Source organism: Ictalurus punctatus, chromosome 2, assembly GCF_001660625.3.
Source record: "Ictalurus punctatus breed USDA103 chromosome 2, Coco_2.0, whole genome shotgun sequence".
NCBI lineage: Eukaryota > Metazoa > Chordata > Actinopteri > Siluriformes > Ictaluridae > Ictalurus > Ictalurus punctatus.
The window spans coordinates 28,271,330-28,286,393 of record NC_030417.2 but is presented as its reverse complement, the minus strand read 5'-3'; the positions used below and the strand labels follow the sequence as shown (position 1 = coordinate 28,286,393).

General features: G+C 37.9%; 1 protein-coding gene across 5 annotated transcripts in view; it reads left to right on the top strand.

The window, feature by feature from the left end:
• The window catches only part of gas7a (growth arrest-specific 7a), a 44,649-nt gene that overhangs the window by 23,971 nt on the left and 5,614 nt on the right, over positions 1 to 15,064 (top strand). For all 5 annotated transcript variants that reach the window (XM_017461555.3, XM_047149646.2, XM_017461583.3 and 2 more), the window contains 8 exons: positions 1,251 to 1,340; positions 4,559 to 4,674; positions 6,438 to 6,512; positions 6,645 to 6,723; positions 7,536 to 7,667; positions 9,917 to 10,040; positions 13,080 to 13,159; positions 13,389 to 13,487. In XM_017461555.3, the coding sequence (XP_017317044.2) occupies positions 1,251 to 1,340; positions 4,559 to 4,674; positions 6,438 to 6,512; positions 6,645 to 6,723; positions 7,536 to 7,667; positions 9,917 to 10,040; positions 13,080 to 13,159; positions 13,389 to 13,487 (795 nt within the window). The remainder of the gene's footprint in view (positions 1 to 1,250; positions 1,341 to 4,558; positions 4,675 to 6,437; positions 6,513 to 6,644; positions 6,724 to 7,535; positions 7,668 to 9,916; positions 10,041 to 13,079; positions 13,160 to 13,388; positions 13,488 to 15,064) is intronic.

Sequence of the window (15,064 nt, the reverse complement as noted above, 5' to 3'; positions counted from 1 at the left end):
GTGTTGCACTACTTCGTTGAAATACAGTTTACATTTTATATAAATATTTTTGTATGATTTCAATAGATTTCTGTTGAATGCAGAAAAACGCATCAGGATGGAGCGATTTACACACTGGATTGAAAATGGAATTTGTGACTGTTTTGTTTGAGCCACAGAGCACTTTAGAAATGCTTTAGGTGCAAATTGTGTTTACATACTGATACTGAGGTACTGACACCATGTAAAGCGTATCATGCAGAGGGGATGAGGAGGTTGTGATGGGTAGAAATAAGTGGCTAGAACAAAAATTCTGTCACCAGGTTGCTTTTTCCAGTATGTACTGTACGTCTAACACTGACTCTATTGTGTTAAAACTGTTCTGCTGCATTGTATTTATTGTGTTGCATTGACACTTATTGAACAGTGTGCATTCATTGTTCTGTATCTTGTCTGTTTGCAGTACATTTTGTCTGGTGATTATCTTGCACACACTGTTGTCAGATTTCTATAATATATTGTACCAAGGCCTTGGAGAATGCTATTTTGTTCTATTATTTACCCGTGTATGGCCAGAATAACAAAGCTCTCTACTACTGTACTATTTCATGAAAGGTAAAACATATGACTTATATTTAATCCTGTGCTTAAACTGTTTTGACATTGTCTTGGGCAACAGTACTGCAAATGCACTTTGTTTTCCCATTCTGTAATCATGTACATTTAAATCTCAGTTGTTGACTCAGCAGTATAATTTTACAAGCTTTCCTGATGGAATAAAATAATTTCAAGTGTGTATGGTTTTTTTTATGTTTGCATAAAGAAATATAGGCCTATATAGGCTCTAGAGTGTTTCCAGTTTGGTACAGTTTTGTTATTTGTGGTCAGTTTGTACAATATTGGGTCACACTAAATATCAAGGCAGTATTAAGACAGAAGTCTGAGCTTTGTTATTATGTGTTCTTATATTGTGGTGTTTACAAAACCGTGTTGTGAAAAAAAATATTGTGTGTTGTGAATCCTTTCCTCTTATAAAACTCAAAGACCCACCCTTACATATGTTCAGGCAACTGCACTGCCTTTCTGAAAAGCACATTTGATTTATAGCTCCCATTTGTTGTGTGTAATGTACAGTAAATGAGTATTATGAACTATATAATATGTATTTATGTTTGCTTGATAATTCAGTGAAGCTTGAGATTAGAATTCCTATGCTGTTTTATGCTTTTTCACCCTATTTGGACCTGTTTTTCTACTCCATCACTCTGTAGATCAACTTCGTCACATTCCCATTGGCACAGTCTACGCCTGAGCAGCAACTCCTCAAACCCAATGAGTGGAGCTACTGTGACTATTTTTGGGTAAGAGAAAATGAGGGAGGGGATGGGTGTTAAGGTATTTTGTAAAGGGGAAAAAAAATGCATCGAATGTTATACTACACCTCTTCCCTTTATCCTTTATTTTACATTATATACAGTATACACCAAGTATTGTGGTCAGTAACATGTGGTTAATGAAGATAGGGTACAAGTGTGTAAGTATCGTATGTATTAGGGGAAGTACAAGTATTATTGTTAATGTCCATATGATTGTTTAAAACACTGGCAGACAGTATTAAACTAGGATGATCCATTAATCGCAATTGGGGGGAAAAACAAGAAGTAATAAGAAACAGAACACAGGATAGCTTGGACTAACATCATAAAATACATGATGCTTATCAGGAAGGCTTCACAACAAGATGGTGACACAACAGTGAATTTCCAGGCTAGCTAATTAAGGGCTAATTTTATTTCTTGCTGAGAAGACCATTCTGCCATTTGAGCAGAAATACCCCATAAGCCGAATGCGGCTGTTCTGACCCTGCCTGGTTGGAATTAGCCAGCTAGTCTGGGAAGACAGCACTCAGCAGCACTGCTATGATGACACGATTTAACAGATGATTATCAGAGATGTAAAACATTTTACATGGCTTGTTAAGTTCACAGCTAATGTAGCTAGTAATTAGAGCTGCAACAACTAATCGATAAAATCGATAATAATCGATTATGAAAATTGTTGTCAACGAACCTCATTATCGATTAGTTGGTCTGCGCGCGGCACAGGGGAGATTTACTCATTACGTTACTTCTGTACTGAAAACAGGATTCGTAGAGTAAATACTAAAGTTGTGTACACTTACACTATGCACTATGTACTGACATCTAGTGTGTGGATTTTAGAAAGGTAATATCATCTCAAATGGAACACTAGCGTTTTTTTTACTAACCGGAAGTATAAGCCACTTCCTACATGACGTCACACTCACGTAATGCGACGGCACTAGCTTTAGCCTAATACCCAGGATCACCGTACATGACTTTCTTTTCTCTCAATGACCATCAGACAGAGTCGAAATTGTCAAGTGACTGAGGACGAAAATGTGCAACCTCCAAGTCCTCTAAGGCAGAGCAGTATTTTATATTAAACACCGCGGAGAAGATAAAACCTTATAAAGCGGAGTTTGTGAAGCAGCAGCACGACAGTAATGCTTAAAAGGTTTAGTTTAATTTAAGTTTATTGACATTATATGCTGTATCAGTGTAATTTATGTTCTTTATTATAACGGAAGTGATCCATTAGTCCCCGTTGCTCCTCACGTGCAGTATAGACGCGGTGATACAGAGTGGAGCGCGAGTAAGATCTGTAATGTCTAATTAAAACACTATGATCAAAAGTAAAGACAAGTACAATAAAATGTCTAAAGGCAATGAGTAACAGGAACCACGAGGTGCAATGAAAGAGTTGTTATTATTAAATTAGGACTGTAGTTTAATTCAGTGCTTTTTGTGCATCCATAAATAGTAATGCATATATACTATTATATATTTTATATATATAATGCGTGTGTGTGTGTATATATATATATATATATATATATATATATATATATATATATATATATATATACACATATATATATATATATATATATATATATATATATATATATATATACACACACACACACACACACACACACACACACACATACATATATCAGTATTTATGCATTTTTTTATGGCACTGAATTAACCTACAGTCCTAAATGAATAATATATATTCTGATGTGTGTCTGTATGTATTGGGTTCTTTTCAGTCTTATATAATTAGACAAACAGTTGTGTAAAGTTTTAGTCTGAAGTTTATATTTGTAACACTCAGTTTGTGGGTTTAATTTTAAATAAAAGAAGAAATGGTACTGAAAGCTTGCCCCGCCCCATTCGATTGATCGATCAATTGAAAAAATAATCGGCCAACTAATCGATTATGAAAATAATAGTTAGTTGCAGCCCTACTAATAATCTAGCATTATTTTGGGTTGGAACTGAATCTGGAAGGCAGCAGGACTATTACAGTTTTGACATTCGTTCCTGTTTGGACTTTTAAAAAAATAATTTGTAAATAATAATAAAAATTTTGTCAAAATGTTGTCAATGTGAGACTCAAGTGTGCCAGTGGCTTGTCTGAACTGTCATTTGTCAATTACTCCGACTGACTAACTTTTTTATACACATGTTTTGTTGCTGATCTGCATGGATTTAATTTTTTCTGCATGGAAGCATCATCAGACATGTGTAGATTAGAGGGAACAATGCTGAGCACAACTGGTGAACACAGTGTGGGAATCAACCAATGATGGGACAGGGGAGGATACAGGACTAAAACCAAAACACATGGCACATGGTCAACACAAGCATATCACACAAACCCAAAACAGCAAGACACATACGAAGTACTGCATGCTGATAGAAGAGGAATTTGTGAGGAGTTCTCATTATTGCAATAAGATTTCAGTTTGTATGTGAAGGTGTGTGTAGCCACAAGGCATTCTTCGGTTCAGTGAGCATTACATCCCTCAGATTAAATGTGAGAAGAGTACGTGATGCCTCTGCTGTGTGTGAGGAGACACGTCAGTGGCTGTCAGTGCAGCAAGCTACACACACACACACACACAAACACACACACACACAGAGCTGTAGTCAAAGGTTTTTATTGCTTGGTTTGTGTTGTTTTACAAAAGAACTCAGTCACAGGTGAACATCTATGCTTGTGCATCAAACACCTCCACATACATACGCACATGCACAATTACTCATGGGATGAAACACTCTCTCCTGAATCACGTACAGCCCCACACGTGATGTCATGCCCACACACACCCTCTGATTCATACAAGCTTGTCCCCTTACTCACTGACTCACCTACTTACCCACACACACACACACACACACACACATACACAAACACTTGTGGTTGAGGTGTGTGTATGTTTGTCTCAGAGGTTGGGGTGATGTTTACCCCTTTATGAGGACATTTGACTGGTTCTCATAAATAAGATATGTACCCCAGACAATAAAAAAGCAGCTTGAATTTAAAAAAATAAAGGCAAATATTTTCTTTTTGTTATTGAAGCTGTGGTTCGGGTTATGTGTAGGTCTAGTATTATTTACCTATAGTAATACAGAAGTAAGAATAAATACCTCACGACAAACAAGTGTATGCATGTGTATTGATTTATCGTTCTATCTATCTTTAGGCCGATAAGAAGGACCCTCAGGGGACGACCACGGTATCGGGCTTCGAGGTTCTACTGCAGAAACAGCTGAAGGGCAAACAGATGCAGAAAGAGATGGCTGAATTCATTAGGGAAAGGTATGCCAATCTCTCACACTCCATGGACATTTCTTTACCTTAGCAGACTTATTTGGTTTTTGTAGGTATGCTACAGAAACACCAGATTCAAGAAATTCTAAAGCATATTCAAATAAAGGACCACGAGACAAATGCTAATTACCGCCCAAATTTGAAAGTTCATGTCAGTGAGATATGTTTTATTGACTTTTGTTGATACTAAAGAGGAAATCTGGGTGCTAGAGTACCAAGAAAAAACCCCACTATTATGTGTACCTAGTCAGTAGTCACATACACACCACACATATTTACACATGTACACAGCAGACGTCAGTGCAAAAAAAAAATATGTGCAGAAGATTCAAACTGAAGCATTCATGTAGTATTTGTGGTTCATTGCAATTAATGTTAAAACATTTAGGCCCTAATAAGTAATGAAACACAAGAGCGTTTGCTGAAAATAATCAATGACTGAATGGTGAAATCTGTTAAAACACCCAAAGTAAATTATTTTCCAAATAACAGCACATAAAGCATTTTGTTCCTCTTATACCAGAGCAATTCACCAAACACTAAGACATTTCTATTAATTCACAGCTATATGTAATGTTGGGGAACGTCCATGAAAGAAGTTAGTTCTTGTTTATTGCTAACTTTATAGCAGGTATAAGCTATAAGTTCTTCCCTCTCTCTTTTTTCATTAATAAATTCAGCCCTCTACTCTGAAGACTTTTTAAAGAATCATACAGATTTACCTCTGACTTTTACAAATCACTGACACTGGAGACTCCTTATAAAAGTGCTTAGTAAATATTTTCACATGCAAGAAACAATAATATAATTAGGCTTTTGTCATGGTAATGTACCGACATCATTTTAAGAAACATTTCAGATACTGAGGCATAATTTATAATACTTGCTTTTCAGTCATATTAATATTTTAAGTCACTTTCAGGTTTAATAAATCAGATTTCAGGTGCTAAATGAATCTATTTCAATTGACTCTGCCAGCAGCAAATTGCATATTCATTAAGGCAAACATGCAACACAAACTACTCATTTTATTTTGCTCATGTGAAATACACAATCCTCCACAAACCCTGTTAGTAATGCAGCTTGCACTTTTTTGCAGCTGAGACCAAGTTGGCATGTGTTTTTTTTTATTTCTTTTTTTTTACACGCACAAACCTTGACCTCACTGTTCTGTGGGATTTGAGTTATACAGGGTAGCATGCTGGGATGAGGCATTATGAAACCTGATGACATCTGTGGAAAAAATATATCCCCAGTGCACTACCTAGAACTTCTTGGTGGATACTACAGCAACGATTTCATTTACGTAATTCTTTTGTCACTCAGCTAGTTTTCAGTTAAAGCAGTCCATCACAGACATTGTCATAATCACTTTTATGGCCCTGTGCAAGACAAATTGAAGGATGCTCTTGCGGAAGCTGTTTCATTGTCAGTGGTTTCTTTACTCAATCCCATGGTTTCTTTCTTAGGGAAGAGTGACTCACCGTCTCTTTGCTTACATCAGGACATGGGTGGCCTATTGCACAACTCTGCCTATGGCTTATTCTCCTCAAGTGTTGTCACTGCAAATGTGTACCTCATGCCCGTATTGTGGGTTATTTAAATTATTAACAGGAAACTCATCAATTCAGCAGGTGTAGCCAGCAGAATTATGATACCAGATTTATGGTCAGTAACTCAGTTGTTTGCAGTACTGTACACTGGGACAGCCAGTTCTGACTGTTATTCATCGCACATTCTGTCTGCACTAGAATAAAGATTGAAGAAGAGTATGCCAAGAACCTCTCCAAGCTTTCCCAGATCCCGCTTGCTGCTCAAGAAGAGGGGTATGTAGAGCCAGATAGTGGCAGGCGTCTGTCTGTGTGTGGGTGTGTATAGTGGTTGAATGATGCATGTGTGTTTGTATAGATGTATTATAGCATTATTTCACTGCAGTGCTTATACTGGCTTCGTTGTAGGACACTTGGAGAGGCTTGGGGCCAGCTAAAGAAGAGTTTGGCTGATGAAGCAGAGGTCCATCTCAAATTCTCCTCAAAGGTAGGAACCAGCACAAATATAGTTTTGTCTATAAAATACACATTCAAAGGAAATGTCATGCTGTGAAGAAGAACCCATATGAGTTAGGTTGTTGGATAACCTAATTAACAGAGTAATTGTATACTCAAGTTGTTGGATAGGTACAACTTGCGAACCATAGAGAAATGGACATAAGCCTAACCAATTTGTAATCAGATAAAACTATCTGTCCAGATATGTGTACACACAAATATTTGGAAAGGCTTGTGTGTAAATATAGTAAATATACTCTTTACTATTTATAATGAGAGTAGCAAAATGCTCAGAAAGATTTTTTTTTAGCATTAGCTACTATAAACAGGTATTATTCATAGAACTTTCTTGACTAGAGACACAAAGAAAAAGTTGGAGCTCTCCTAGAATGAAATTATTGCTGAGACTGTAACTCTGTCCATGGTCCAAATAAATCTCTCCTATAATAAGGCGAAGCCTAGCAGCAGGAAGCAGCAACTCATTACATCTGTAGCACTAATCCTGTAGAGACATACACAGCAAGGAAGTTGGATACAAACATTGATACACAACGACCCACTAAAAATCCATCCACAATAGATGGGTCCTTTTTCATACACACACACACACACACACACACACACACACACACACACACACTCGTGTACAGTACTTGTGTGAATACAGAACCTACACTAGCCTACACCTACACAGGTGTATGGATGACAGTACTGTGGGGTGAGTGGGCCGTGGGTAAGGACTGGTTATGAGTGTAATGAGTTTTTTCTCTTCATACCAACCTTCCCACTTCCACCTTACAGCTTCAGTGCGAGGTGGAGAAGCCACTGCTAACATTCAGGGGGGACAATTTCAAGAAGGACATGAAGAAATATGACCACCACATTGCTGACCTGAGGAAACAGCTGGTCAGTCGTTATGCTGCCGTAGAGAAGGTATGTTTTAACTTGCAAGTTTTTTGTAAACTCCATTATCATTTTCTCTATAAATAAACTGAGAGCTCTCTTGAGACAAGTTTTTAGAGTATTATTACCTATATTTATATCATTTGATCTTTTAAACTTACTTGAATCCTTTAATGCTGAAACCATATCATAAACACATTACGTGTCAGCATGTCGTATGCTGAGGTGATCTGCCATGGCAGTTTGCATCCAGTGATATGAGTGTCATGTTGCCATTCCCATAATTGTCCCTAATTGTTCTTCCTAAGATTTCCTATAGTACATGTTTTATAATAAGGTATGCACTTTATGATCTCAGTCATAACATATGTTGTAACACATCCAGAATACAGCCACCAAGAACATGCTAGTATCTGATTATTTCAAGTGATGAAACATGTTATTGCTATTGTCATGACATCAGGGTAAATGTTTGATGTCATTGTAGCTTATATAACATACCAATTTTTTGCTAAGTGGGCTTTAGTTAGCTTAGGTATTATTACATTGAATTAATTAAAACAGATAGTAAATAGTTTTTTTTTGTTGTTTTTTTTTGAGGCCATGTTTGAATATGTCTTACGCTTGGACAGTAATTGTAAGTTATGTACCATAATATCTGTAATAAAAGATATGGTAACCAAGGCAAATGTAGGGGAAAAAATATTAGCATGTAAATTGTAAAATGTCAGCTATGCAGGGGATGGTTTCAGGGAATGGTTACATAACACTGCTATAAGATTGGACATGACTTGTGTGACATCTGTGATTATGATATGCTTATAATGCCATTATGCTGTGGGGTACATTTTTACCTGACAGAAAATTTTATGAGGTTTTTTTTTAGTTTATATTTTTTATTTACTCATATTTTCTTTTGTGCTCAAATATCTTTAAATGTTGCCCAAATATATGCAAGCAACCATAGCTTTAACAGATTGTGCTGTATGCATCACCACCACCTCACCATACTGTATCTGTGCCCAGATTCCCTCATCCACAGCAGGTGGTTGGGTGAGGCGTTGGGCTCAACTCATGACAGCGATCCATGTTGTTCTCCTCACCAGAAATCAACAGGAGAATAGCGGTTTAATAGTGGAGAATTTAACATGCTGTAGTATGTAGACCATTCTGTTTCAGGCTGAAACTTCAAAAATGATAAGTAGTCAACTGCTGTTCTAGTTTCACACAGAGAATGCTACTTATCTAACTGTATTTAGGTACATAGCTTGTGGCAGTAGCACAATGCATAACATTATGCAGATACAGGTCAGGAGGTTCAGTTACAATACTGGATAGTTGAGGATTGGAAAAATATTGGCTGGTCTTTTTCCTATCTTCACCTGTGCCCGCTGCGGGCTGACAAGTGTGGAATCTACTGTGGTCTTCTGCTGTGCTTTGACAGGTGTGTTCTGAGATGATTTTCTGCTCACCACAGTTGTAAAGAGTGGTTATTTGAGTTACTCTAGTTTTCCTGTCAACTTGAACCAGTCTGGACATTCTTCTCTTCCTTTCTCATCAACAGCGCATTTCCACTTGCAGAACTGCCAATGCCCCCCCACACCATTCTGTGTAAACTCCAGAGACTGTTGTGTGTGAAAATACCAGGATCAGCAGTGTCTAAAATACCAGCCCATTTGGCACCAACAACCATGCCACAGTCAAAGTCGTTTTAATCACATTTTTTCCCGGTTCTTATGTTTGAGGTGAACATTGCACTTGACCTGTATGGGCATGATTTTATGTATTATACTTCTGCCACATGACTGATTGGTTTGATAATTGCATGCTAAGTGCTGTCAGACACATTGTGCTAATAATGGTGAAAAATGCACCTTGCCAATAATTTTACTTGCTAATACTTATACTATAAGAAACACTACTAGTATATGACAAATACTTAACTTGTGTATGGCTTTGACGGTAACACTAGAGTTGTTTTGTCAGGAAAAAAACAAAAGCGTTTGAATTCTTTGACAAAATGAGCCAAAGCAACAGAAGTGGGTGATAATCCTGACACAGTGTTACTATTCATTTGGGGGACTTAATCAATTTTCGATATTGGTGGGAAATAGGCCAGCATTTATATACTTTAATTTCTGCTGATATAGGAAAGACAATACATATAATAGGAAAGACAACACAAAAAGAGATGCTGGATGCAATCCAGTTAAAAATTTGATAAATAACGGGCGATATATTCATGTCTGCCTTGTGCCGCGCCAACTGTGTCGCTGTAGGCCCGTAAGGCTCTGGCAGATAGGCAGAAGGACCTGGAGGTGAAGACGCAGCAACTGGAGATCAAACTGAGCAACAAGACTGAAGAGGACATCAAGAAGGCTCGACGGAAATCCACTCAAGCAGGTCAGAGGTTTTCTAGCAACTTTGCAATTATTGCTTTTTTTCACTTACAATGTGATCATGACCACTAAGCAACAGTTCAGATCAAAGTTTTCAGTGACTTTGCTTTTTGTAACCATTGTGTTCCGAGTCTAAAAATGATAGAACTGATTTAAATGTGCAGATACAGATTCCTGCAATATGAATAAAAATTGATGAAATTTGTTCACTACTGAGCTCAAGACGTTCTACTCTCCTATCAATCTCCTCCTCTTGATAATGGCCGCTGAAATAAGCCTGCCATTATCTAGTGTTCCATATTTGCACATAAGTAAGCAGTTTTTTAAATATATTATATATATATATATATATATATATATATATATATATATATATATATATATATATATATATATATATATATATATATATATATATATATATATATATAATCACTCTAGTGTGAAATCAGTTAGCGGACACTGTTGTGCCTGTGTAAGAGTTGAAACCTCATTGCCAGGATCCAACATTTTAAAGGAGCCAGGTTCTGTTCACTTCAGATAGCTGAAAACTGGAGATCCGGTGCAGATACAGTTGGATAATAGCCATAGAGAGGAAGTAAAAAGCAGTTGAGCTCACAAAACGTCTGCCCTCACCAAGTGAGGACTATCAGTGCTAGATTTCAATGCTGGTCAGTCAGCACTATTGAACAGGATGGGATGTGGAACCTGCAGGATGCAGCTTTTCAAAGCTTTGAACTGTCTGATGCACCATGGGAGAGTATTATCTCCCAGTCAGAGCCCAGGCAGAAGATGTGTGTAGGCATACAAAGAAGAGCAGTTTAGTATCTGCTTAAGGATCTGAAATTAGACAGTGCACCAGGGACATATTCAAAGCTGGTGATTAGATATTCACTGAACATTATATGTTCTGTAATAACTTTCTCTTTCATATTGCTATCTATTCTATTGCTATCCATTGAAAAATGTTCATGTAATCCAGTGATTATATCTTGACCCCAAATCTGAGGACATCAATTTTTTTTCCATCATGTTTATTTTATTGCCCAAAGACACTGCATGGTGAAATACAACAAATTACAACAACTCAGATGCCTATGGGCTATACAAAACAAACTATAAAAACACTGGAATGATTTGTTTATTCCTTGACTTAGCTATAAACACAGATGTCATTGATCCAAACAGCATACTAGTTTATAGCATTAACTTGACGACCCTTGACATTTCTCCATCTTAAAACTCCCATGTTTACTCATTTTATTTCTTTTGGCATGTTTGCATTTTAAGCATTTAAGATCAGGGTGACATGAAAGGGCCTTTGGGGGCATGTCCATAACGTAAGTGACCAAATTACAATAAAAATACAACCAAGAAGTTGCACAGATTTGCATTTTTAGGCACTTTTATTTTACACTATATAGTTGCTGTGATCAATTCTGTTTCATTTTATTGACCAGTGCATGTTTATTACAACTTCTTGTTGGCATGTACCTTGCACAAGAAAAAAAAAAAGTTCTAAGTCTATATAGCAGAGGACTGAGACACACCTCCACCCTGTCTGAGCACTTAAATCTTTAGATAATTCTGAGGTCTGAACACTGATGTGTGCAGTCTCTGTATTAACTCAGTAGGTGTGCTTACTTAAACTCTGAATAAAGTGTGTGAGGGATTTAGATTATAACGGAAGAGTATCACAGATACCTTTGTGAGACACAGACTGAGCTTACCATATTAAGATCTGAGGTTCAGCATCCATGCAATACTTGTAGTTACATATTCAACCGGTGTACCAACTGGTATTATGAGTGTTTCATACTATCAAATTACGGAATGCTGTGTATTACGTTTAAACCTTATAAAATGGATTGCATATGTATTCACCCCCTTGAACTTTGGTTGCTTCTCTAACAAACTGTCATCTTTACCTGGTCATTGAATTTTGGTGGATGGTCTCCTCTAAGTAGAGTCACAGTTATGCTGTATTCTTCGTTGTTTTTTTTTGTTTGTTTGTTTGTTTGTTTGTTTGTTTTTTAAATAAATACTGGATTTAATGGTGCCCCAAGGAATACTTACAGTTTTTTAAATAACCAAACCCTGATTGATACTTTTCCAGAACTTTTTCCTGGACTTGTTTCGATAGCAAATTAGTTTTCATGATGCTGCTTGATTAGGTATGTTCTTTAACAAACTAGGTTCTTTCAGGAACAAGTGTATTTATACTGAGATTGTGACACTTTAATTGCTTTAATAAACAAATTATTTGATTTTTATGGCAACTGGTTGCAGCAGTAACTATTTTAGGGTTTTCACACCAGTGGGGCAAATACTTATGTAATCTCAACATTTATGACTTTTTTGACTTAAATTTGTAAACTCAGTTCCCGGTTGTAACACTATGGAATGTGGAGTTCACTGGGGGTGAATAATTAGGCAAGACACAGTTTATTATGAACGTCAGTATACACTAAATGTACAGCTGCATTTAACTGAAAAAAAATCACCTTGCAGCTTTGGTTAAGCAGCAATCATTACTGAATTCCTTCTCTGCATTATACTCTGACGTACATTGCACATTTCAATGTAAAAGTGTCAACATGCAGTCTCACCTGCCTATTCCTTTTTTCTGCTGATGAGCTCAGAAGTGTAGCCCTACTGGCAGACAGACAGACTGACAGACAGACACACACACACACACACACACACAGTTCACCCTGTAAATAGGAAACATCATTCATGGTTAGACACTGCCTGCCTGTCCCAATTATTTAGGCAAACATCATTAAAAAGTCACCATCTCATTCCCATATAATATAAATGGTTATGTCACTTTGTTTATAGGGTTGAATATTTTCTTGTCTCAATCTTAACCATACCATCATGTTTCCTTTGCAGAAATATTTTTTCTTTGGTATTTTCCAGTGACTATTGTTTTTAAAAGAATGAGGTGTGACTGTCCCCTGCTGGTATGAAGTAGCTCTGAGTCTGTGGCTCTATAAGCATGACTACAGTACTACAGGAATGTTTGTTTTGTCTGCTATAGGTGATGACCTGATGCGATGTGTGGATCTCTACAATCAAGCCCAATCTAAGTGGTTTGAAGAGATGGTCACAACAAGTTTGGTAATTAAACTTATACTTCTACATTTAAACCATTTATTTGGACTGTAGCCTGCACTGGCTGGAACTACAACATCCATTTTCTGTAATCTCATAGCTCATTTCCACTGTACAGAATTGTTGTAGTTACTTCATTCTAATCTGTAGATTCCAGTATCACCTGAACAGTTTATAACCATACCGTGTTACATAATATTCTAGGACATGCTCATATGCCGATTGTTTTCTGCAGGAGTTGGAAAGGCTTGAGGTGGAGAGGGTGGAGATGATACAGCAGCACCTGCTCCAGTACACAACTCTACGTCGCGAGACAGACATGTTCAACCAAAGTGTGAGTAGTAAAAAGATACACGTATTGTTTTAATACCATCCTTCTGCACTTATAAACTAGTGTCATGATGCAGGTATTCAATACTTTATTAAGAATGGCAGAAAAAAATCAGAGATGTAATCTAAGACAATGTAGAGATTCAGGCAAGGGTCAGGCAATGAACAAACAGCATGAAGTACGGCAGGCAAAAGCAAGACGAGAAAACCAGAAACGAGATCAAAACCAGAAAAACAATCAATAAACAATGACTTGGTATAGACTGCTACAAAAATAGTATAGACTGGAGTGTATACTTCACAGTAATTGAGTGGAGTGAGAGTACTTATATACTGTGAGTGTATGAGTCCAGGTGTGTGTCATCTGGGAAGTGTGGTTAGACACAGATTACGGCGTGACATGATAGAACCTCCGTCCGAAGTGTTACCTCTGGGAGCAAGCTTTCTTCTATTCTAGCAATTAGGGTGCTGTGCATGGAATTGCTATCAAATTAGGGGATCGCGCACATCCTGGGCTAAGACCCAGCACCTTTCCTCAGGTCCATAGACCTCTCAGTCTACCCGGTACTGTATTTTATGATCTCTTTGCCATGATTCTAGGATTTCCTTTATGGTGTAAGCTGGCTCACATTTGATGTCCACGGGTTTGGGGGGGACCTGAAGTTGACTTGGGCTGTGTGCTCTAGGTGTTGAGTTTGTTCTCACACTTGCTCATTCCACTGGAACCAGCTGTCCAGAGCACAGAGCGAGTGAATCCGTGGGGTTGGTGTTCCATGAGAACAGAGGTGGCTGGTAAACCAACACACACTGGAAAGGTGTGAGGTTGGTTGCTGAGTACTTGCGTAATCTGCCCATGGGAGAAATCATGCCCAGTTATTCTGGTTGTCAGCATAGAAAGCCTACAGGAAATGCCCAATCTTCTGGTTAGCCCTCTTTACTTGGCCGTTAGCTTGTGGCTGGTTGTCTGATGTCAGGCTAACAGATGCCCACTCACTATGTCTTCTAGGTTGCCGAAGTATAGAAACGCATGCTGTTTCAAATGCTTATGGCATTCCAGGGAGAGGAATCAGGCGTAGGAAAACTGGTCCATGATCACCATGATGACCGTTTTGCCCTGTGATGGAATATTGATTATGAAGTCTATTGCTAGGTGTGAACATGGTCTTTCAGATGTACCTGTAGGTAGTGGGAGGAGCTTGTCCACTGGAAGGGTGTGAAGTACTTTGGCTTTTGCGCAGACTAAGCAGGATGAGATGAATCTTTGAATATCTTGTAGCATTTGTGGCCACCAGTATTTACCTTGCAGTAGTTGGTGTGTTCGGCAAGTGCTGGGGTGTTCCAGGGCCAGGGAGGTGTGAGCTCACATGATTAATTTGTCCCGTAAGAAGGTTCAAATTTTTATCCACTTCCTGAACCCCCTTGATCTCTGACAATGTCCCAGGTGAGTGTTTGGGTAGGATGTACTCCTCTGAGTGTTCCCAGCAGGCACTGGATACATGTGGGAGAGGGAGTCTTTGATGTTCTTTGACCCTGAGCAATAGGAGAGGGTAAAATCAAAGCAGGCAATGAACAGGGCCCAGT